The sequence below is a fragment of the Maniola jurtina genome, chromosome 27, assembly GCF_905333055.1.
Source record: "Maniola jurtina chromosome 27, ilManJurt1.1, whole genome shotgun sequence".
Taxonomy (NCBI): Eukaryota; Metazoa; Arthropoda; class Insecta; order Lepidoptera; family Nymphalidae; genus Maniola; species Maniola jurtina.
In genome coordinates, this window is record NC_060055.1 from 3,450,382 (window position 1) to 3,459,168 (window position 8,787).

Below are 8,787 nucleotides of genomic sequence, written 5' to 3' on the forward strand. Positions count from 1 at the left end.
CCTAAAATAATAAATTTAGTGAAATTATATTTACTTTGAAAGTTATGAGTTATGACCCTTGAAAATTTTCTATTTTAGGGCTAATTTTGAGTCAACTTCATGCGTAAAAAAACTATACCAGAAATTAAAAAATTAACAACTTCATGTCATACTTTACTTTATAATGATTTCAAATGTCTTTAGTTTGTGTCAAAAAATGTTTTCTTTAAGAAAAAATAGGCGTAATTCTACTTGTTTTAGTATTAAAGACCAAAAATCTTGTATCTCAAGCAAATTTCATTCACCCGGTCTCTCTCGGGGTGAGGTGTGGTTAGAGGAAAAGGATGATACACACAGATAACGTTCTTTTCTTCAACTGTGGAAACAGCACTATTTTACAGTCTACCCACAAACAAGGTGTCGCTTCTATGAACGGCCCTCTTAAGCCTTGATGACCCTTCCTAAAATCTTAGGCTGCGACCACACCTGATCTTTATGTATCAGTTCAATTTTTGTTACAGGATATTGGAGTATCAAAGGACCTGAACGAAAACTTCCGCAAGCACATGGCGAATAGTTCTGAACAGCCGCTTCATATCGACTTCAGCATCCAGGTCCTATCATCAGGGTCTTGGCCGTTCCAGCAGTCTTCCAGCTTCCAACTGCCCACTGAGGTATGTAGTCACTTGGGTATGGGTAAGCAGTGCTATGCTGTCTCTATGAAGTGACACGTCGACTTCAGCATCCAGGTCCTATCATCAGGGTCTTGGCCGTTCCAGCAGTCTTCCAGCTTCCAACTGCCCACTGAGGTATGTAGTCACTTGGGTATGGGTAAGCAGTGCTATGCTGTCTCTATGAAGTGACACGTCGACTTCAGCATCCAGGTCCTATCATCAGGGTATTGGCCGTTCCAGCAGTCTTCCAGCTTCCAACTGCCCACTGAGGTATGTAGTCACTTGGGTATGGGTAAGCAGTGCTATGCTGTCTCTATGAAGTGACACGTCGACTTCAGCATCCAGGTCCTATCATCAGGGTCTTGGCCGTTCCAGCAGTCTTCCAGCTTCCAACTGCCCACTGAGGTATGTAGTCACTTGGGTATGGGTAAGCAGTGCTATGCTGTCTCTATGAAGTGACACGTCGACTTCAGCATCCAGGTCCTATCATCAGGGTCTTGGCCGTTCCAGCAGTCTTCCAGCTTCCAACTGCCCACTGAGGTATGTAGTCACTTGGGTATGGGTAAGCAGTGCTATGCTGTCTCTATGAAGTGACACGTCGACTTCAGCATCCAGGTCCTATCATCAGGGTCTTGGCCGTTCCAGCAGTCTTCCAGCTTCCAACTGCCCACTGAGGTATGTAGTCACTTGGGTATGGGTAAGCAGTGCTATGCTGTCTCTATGAAGTGACACGTCGACTTCAGCATCCAGGTCCTATCATCAGGGTCTTGGCCGTTCCAGCAGTCTTCCAGCTTCCAACTGCCCACTGAGGTATGTAGTCACTTGGGTATGGGTAAGCAGTGCTATGCTGTCTCTATGAAGTGACACGTCGACTTCAGCATCCAGGTCCTATCATCAGGGTCTTGGCCGTTCCAGCAGTCTTCCAGCTTCCAACTGCCCACTGAGGTATGTAGTCACTTGGGTATGGGTAAGCAGTGCTGTGCTGTCTCTATGAAGTGACATGTCGACTTCAGCATCCAGGTCCTATCATCAGGGTCTTGGCCGTTCCAGCAGTCTTCCAGCTGCCCACTGAGGTACGTTACTACTCACATGGATAAGCAGTCCTGCAGCGAGGGTTCCGTACTCTGGTATTTTTTCGACATTTTGCACGATCAATCAAAAACTATTAAACATAAAAATAAATAAAAATCTGTTTTATTATGTACAGGTAAAGCTCTTTCATATGATACCACACTTAGTATAGTCATCTTACTTTGAAAGTTGAAAATACTAATTAATATTTTCAATTTTTCAATTTCAAAGATTTGAATGCAATGCGTTAGTGGTGCAGGTTAACTAATGATTATTTAATAATTCGTATTCAAATATATTTTTTGTGTGTTCAAAGTTTTTTTTTTAAATTTCAGCTGGAGCGATCAGTGCACAGATTCACCACATTCTATTCGTCACAACACTCAGGCAGGAAGCTCAACTGGCTCTACAATATGAGCAAGGGCGAGCTGGTCACCAATTGCTTTAAGAACAGGTACACTTTCTACACCTATGTCGATCATAGATGGCGCTGTACCGTATTGCCTCTCGCTAGTGTTCAATCGATTTCGAAAGAATTTGGTATAGTTAGCTTACATCCCGTGGATGGAGCTAGGCTACTTTTTATCCCGGAAAATTAAGAGTTCCCATGGGATTTAAAAAACCTAAATCCACGTGGACAAAGTCGCGGGCATCATCTAGTTATAATACGCTGAAATCCTCTTTTCAGCGGATTATAAGTTTTTTTATGCCTTAGATTAATTTAATACGACAAAATTTGAAAGTCATATATTTTTAACAGATACACACTGCAAGCGAGCACATTTCAAATGGCTGTATTACTGCAATACAACGAGAACACGTCCTGGACTGTACGTCAGTTGGAACAGCACACGGGCATCAAGGGGGACTTCCTTATACAGGTAATAAAGTCAAAGTCATTCATTGGGCACTATTGTACACTTTCTGATTGTCAAACAGTGATGTAGTGGTGATAATTAAATACGTTTACTTAAAACTAAAGCAACAAGGGTTCCAAACGCGCCCAAGTCTGAGAAGAGCCCACAACAAACTCAGCCAGATATTCTTTTTTTTTATTATCACGCACATATCACACGTTTAACGACCTCCCTGGTGGAGTAGTAGGAGGGTTTTATTAATGGGAGGTCCCGGGTTCAACTCCCGGTAGGGGGTTGGAATTTCATAGTTGACGTAGAAATTACGGTTTCTTCGAGTAATCGGGGAACATACATAAAAAATAAAAGATTCCGACGAATTGGGAACCTCCTCCTTTTTGAAGTCGGTTAAAAACAGACGTAACGTGATGATTTAACTATTACAATACTTTGCCTCACCAATTTATGAATTACAAATGATTCTATGGTGGTGGTCTGACTATCAAATCCGATTATTATGAATAGAAATTTTAGTACGCCTATTTTGATAGAACTATCTTATTTCATAGGTGCTACAGATCCTCTTAAAGGCGAAACTGTTGGTATGCCAGGACGACGAATCTGAACTAACCGAGTCATCTGTGGTGGATCTATATTTAGGATACAAAAAGTGAGTATTTAGGATAGAATTAAGCCTCAATAGCTCAACGCGTATAAGAGCGGACTGAAACCCGAAAGGTCCGCGGTTCAAACCCCATCCGTTGCACTATTATCGTACCCATTCCTAGCACAAGCTTAACGCTTAGTTGGAGAGAAAAAGGGATGTTAATCATGAGTATAAATGACTAATATTCTTTAAAAAAAAAACTAAGGTTGCTCTAATCCAGGGGTGGGCAAACTTTTCTCAAGGGGTGCCAAAGAAAACCTAGGAAATCTGATGAGGGCCAGATTTTTTCGGCACTCAGCGTAGAGGTACTTACCTACTTGAAGACTCAAGTGAGTGCAGTGTGCCTGCGGAAGCATACTTTTCATAGACTAGATGCTAGATGGCATGATAAATGGCAATAATAATAACCCACTGCCCAGTGTTCAAGCTTGAAGTCCTGCCTACCTCGGGCCTGCGCCCCCGCCTCCCCCAATGCTGGGGATGATGACAATCTTTTCACTTGCCGTTCACACTATTTGCCCGTTTATTGCCGATTCAAACCTTTGTCTTTTACATTGATTTGATTAAGGATGTAGGTGGGCCGCGGGCCGGATCAAAACAGTTCGAGGGCCAGAATTGGCCCGCGGGCCGTAGTTTGCCCAGCATTGCTCTAACCAATAAGGCAGCCTTTGCACACAATAGTTTTTTTCTGTTTTCCTCCTATTGTGGTGTGTTCCTTTTCATGTTATTGTGTGCAATAAAGACTTCATCTATCTATCTAAGGTTGAAATCTATAGAGCGCGCTTTGACTTTGCTTAGACTTAAGTTTCAGTTAAAACGAGACAGATTTATGCCAGCGGTATAACGTTGTCTCGTTTTGACAGTGTCTTAATCTGAGCAAAGTCAAAGTGCACTCTATACCTAGATCTTAAGTCTTAGAATATCCTATTCCTAGAATGTTTTTGAAAAACGCGAAGTCAGTAGTCTGCGTAAGAGGTTTTGAATAAAACTTGCCTACGAGGTTGAGGAGTATGATGCCGAAGGGTGAAAAGTGAAGTTGAATGAAGGGAAGATGGAGCAAGTCTTCTAGCATAGCCTGTATGAAAAACTTGACACATTGTCTGATCCAGCAAACGTATTTGAGACTGTAGAGATTGCAAGTGTTTAATTGATATCACCGACCTCTTCTAATACAAGTACGCTAGACCTGCCATTACCAAGGTCTTTTGAAGTAACTTCATTATCGCCATTTTGATAGCAGCAGCGAGTGTCATGTGAGCGTACTAGTAACTGAAGGTTATGAGACATCTGTCAACAATGTCAACATGTAGACCGTTTGACAAAATGTCAATTTTAATTCCAGCGGGGTGATTCGCTAACTCAGTGTCTAACAATGAATGATAGCCACCGAGCTCATTTCTTAATTCATTGAAGGTTTTCTACAAAACAATATTTTAATATCACCCAGTGAAGCAGCAATGTAGGACCAACCAACCTCGGTGGCTATCATTCAGTGTTAGGCACTGAGTTAGCGAATCACCTCGCTGGTACGCTCGGTGGGTCGCTTCGAATCGGCACAAAAATAACTTCATTTTGTATGGCCCAACTCTTCCAGCGTACATGTAGATAGCAATTTCAGTGAGTGATGTGTGATGTGATGTATTTATTTGTGCAGTAAAAAGCTCCGCGTGAACATCAACATCCCGCTGAAGACGGAGCTGAAGGTGGAGCAGGAGGCCACACACAAACACATCGAGGAAGACCGCAAGATGCTTATTCAGGTGAGAGATTTGCCTCCTCTTTCTTTCTTTCTTTCTTTCTTCTCTCTGGGCTGGTTTCCGCACTTAAACGTTTCCGTCTGTTGTGCGTGCGTTGCCCCTCCCCGCCGAAGTCTTCACTCCAGCCATCCAAGCTCGCTCCAGAAGCCGAGTAGACCGCCCAGGTTGCCGAGGACTTCATGAAGTGAGGTTGGGGATCCCAGAAGGCGTTCTCGTTGTTCTGCCACGCTTGTACACTCCAGGAGCACGTGCGTCGGTGTTTCATCGACCTCCATGCAGGCCCTGCACAGAGGACTGTCGGTAACACCTATAACGAAAAGGTGTTTGTTTAGTGGGCTATGCCCTATTATGAGTCCCACCATCTTCCTAAGTTTACCTTTGTCCAGGCGGAGTAGTTTGTCGTATATCTATGTTTTCGCCTCCTTGTTTCTAGTGGGGATCCACACTGCCAATTTATCCCGGCAGGTGGCGCATAAGCGAATCGGCTATGGAGCTGTGACTCGGTTCCGTCAAACCTGCATCAACCATTATTTAAAAAAAAAAATCCAAATCGGTCAAGGGGTCTTTGAGTAATCGGGGAACATACATAAAAAAAATGATTCCGACGAATTGAGAACCTCCTCCTTTTTTGGAAGTCGGTTAAAAATCGCAATTGTTGTTATTGGTCAAAATGTTATTCTTGTTGCAACAATGCTTTGTAGCCAATAGAGTGAGTGAGCGTCAACCGATCAGAGGTGATAGCGATAACGCCATAGTTAAAAAAAAATTGTCATGTAAAACCTCCATGTATGAAACTTTCTAAGAAACTATACAAGATACAAGATTTTTATTTGCAGAAACATTTGCTATGAAAGCAACAGCTTGCATTGATGACCTCTTGTGGCGCCCTCTGAGATCAGTTTTGCCAATTTTTTTTAGTCTCTTGTTTTTGAGGTATGGTCAAAGATGACTATGTCACCCCCGTAGGTTAAAGAGTTACAATACAAGTGTAAATTAAAAATTTATAACACCCCCGACAAGTGAAGGTTACAGTAACTAGAAAAGAGCTGATAACTTTCAAACGGCTGAACCGATTATAGCTAAGAACACTCTCGATCAAGCCACCTTTCAAACAAAAAAACTAAATTAAAATCGGTTTATTAGTTTAGGCGCTACGGTGCCACAGACAGATACACAGATACACAGACACACAGATACACAGGTACACACGTCAAACTTATAACACCCCTCTTTTTGGGTATGGGGTTAAAAAACAGAAGAAGCCACATAAAAGATTAAAAATTAAAACAATGTTTTTGCTCTTCAGGCTGCCATAGTAAGGATAATGAAGACCCGTAAGACGCTGAAGCATCAGCACCTGGTGGTGGAAGTCCTCAACCAGCTGTCTTCCCGCTTCAAACCGCGCGTTCCCGTCATCAAGGTAACTATATCATTCCTTATTACTACAGACAAACATCCATATCGGACTTCGTCTGTGTTGGCGTTTGCTGTCGCGCGTGCTCTGCCTTTTTGGAGTATTTTTTGTTAAAAGTGGCCGGGTTTTGTGTTTTACTGGTGTTTTTGGTGGTGGAACTGACTGGGAAGCGCTTTAAGCGCTTTAAGCGGCGCTCGCCGACACACGCGCGGCGCCCCTGCGCCGCGCGTGTGTCGGCGAGCGCCGGCACAAACGAAGTCCATACTTATATAGTTTCCCTAACTTGTAACTAACTACAAACTTGACATTGGCTAATCTTTGTAAAGCCAGACGAGAGAAAAAAAAACATCCATATCCATACTAATATTATAAATGCGAAAGTGTGTCTGTCTGTCTGTCTGCTAGGTTTTCACGACCCAACAGTATAACAGATTTTGATGAAAGGTAAAGATTTAGCTTACATCCCGGGGGACGGACATTGGCCACTTTTTATCCCGGAAAATCAAAGAGTTCCCACGGGATTCCTAAAGACCCATCCGCTTATATGAAATTTGGTACCGAAATAGCTTGCGTTCCTGTTATTAATATAGGCAACTTTTTATCGCTATTATAATGTAGACATCAGCTAAGAAAGGATTTTTGAAAATTCAACCCCTAAGGGGGTAGGATAGGGGTTCGATATTTGTGTAGGTAGTCCACCCGGACGAAGTGGCAGGCTAGTTTACAATAATATTAGTATGGATTTATATTTGTTTGAGCTATATATTTTTAACCCCGATCCAAAAAGAGGGGTGTTATAAGTTTAACGTGTGTATCTGTGTATCTGTCTGTGGCATCGTAGCTCCTAAACTAATGAACCGATTTTAATTTAGTTTTTTTTTTTTTTTTTGTTTGAAAGGTGGCTTTATCGAGAGTGTTCTTAGCTATAATCCAAGAAAATATAATCAGCTCTTTTCTAGTTATTACTGTAACCTTCACTTGTCGGGGGTGTTATAAATTTTTAATTTACCGTTGTTATAGACATGTTTTCTGATACAATGTGGAATGTTCCAGAAATGCATCGACATCCTGATAGAGAAAGAATATCTGGAGCGCGCCGAGGGAGAAAAGGACACATACAGCTACTTAGCGTGATCTCTCTACACGAATACACTGTGAAGTTATATTGTGTTTTATTTACCCCACCTAGAATAGGCACCTTTACCCCACCTGCATAACGCCTTTACCCTATATTGGGATAGTATCCTTTCAGCAAGTCTTTGTATAAGTTTCACTTACCAAGACTCTTAGGTAACTGGTGAGAATAGTTATTTAGAAATTTCCTTGAAGTGTGAGTAAAACACTACTTATCATAAAAAACCGGCCAAGTGCGAGTCATACTTGCGCACCGAGGATTCCGTACTCGAGTATTTTTCCGACATTTTGCACGATAAATCAAAAACTATTATGCATAAAATTAAATAAAAATTAGTTTTAGAATATACAGGTTAGGCCCTTTCATATGATGCACGCGAAACTTAAAGTAAATCAGACATATACTGCTCATAGACTCCATCTAATATATCGATAAATCATGAACGTCAGGATGGCCGGTGTAGAGCTGGAAAACTAATTAGATATATTCCAAAAAATTGTACCTAAATTGTACTATCTAAAGCTGTTTCCGTTTCCGCTTTTGTATGGCGCGGGAAGAAATAATATTATTCTGTGTGGGATCCCGATTAGATTTTCATTGTGCGTTGGGTGTTTTGGTAGGTACTAATTAGGTACTTTTCTATGTAAGATTTAGAATGATTATCGTAGCCTATATGCAAGATACAAAAACATACCGCCAACGTGACGTCAGGACCGCCGGTGTATGAGAAACTTCGTTTATTATTTAATTGATGAAGGTACTAATTATTTCTATATAGGTACTAAATAATACAATTTAGGTACAATTTTTTGGAATATATCTCATTAGTTTTCCAGCACTACACCGGCCATCCTGACGTTCACGATAAATCGCCTTCTGCGCAAGTTCAAAATCACCGGTCTTAATACGTGAAACGAACTACATCCTGATAGAGAGGGATAGCAATATCTATAGCTCGACTCTGTAAAACCTACATCAATCATTATTCATTTCTACAATCGCAATTGTTGTTATTGGCTAAATTTATGCTATTCTTCTTGCAACAATGCATTGTAGCCAATAGTGATCGTGACATTGTACTGTTTAACCGACTTCCAAAAAAGGAGGAGGTTCCCAATTCGTCGGAATCTTTTTTTCTTTGTATGGTAGCTTACGCATAACCGTTTGGTTTGGTACATACCTAGTTATATTATCCTATCTAACATTATAATCAAACAACGAAGTGAGACAGAAAAC

The 8,787-nt window shown here is 41.4% G+C and overlaps 1 protein-coding gene across 1 annotated transcript in view; it reads left to right on the forward strand.

The window, feature by feature from the left end:
- Window positions 1–7,579, forward strand: part of LOC123879050 (cullin-1) — a 33,269-nt gene extending 25,690 nt beyond the window's left edge. Inside the window, exons 16-22 of the mRNA XM_045926562.1 lie at window positions 501–653; window positions 2,060–2,178; window positions 2,485–2,605; window positions 3,148–3,248; window positions 4,900–5,005; window positions 6,309–6,422; window positions 7,470–7,579. Of these exons, the coding sequence (XP_045782518.1) occupies window positions 501–653; window positions 2,060–2,178; window positions 2,485–2,605; window positions 3,148–3,248; window positions 4,900–5,005; window positions 6,309–6,422; window positions 7,470–7,550 (795 nt within the window). The 3' untranslated portion in view covers window positions 7,551–7,579. The remainder of the gene's footprint in view (window positions 1–500; window positions 654–2,059; window positions 2,179–2,484; window positions 2,606–3,147; window positions 3,249–4,899; window positions 5,006–6,308; window positions 6,423–7,469) is intronic.
- The last annotated feature ends 1,208 nt before the right edge of the window (window positions 7,580–8,787 follow it).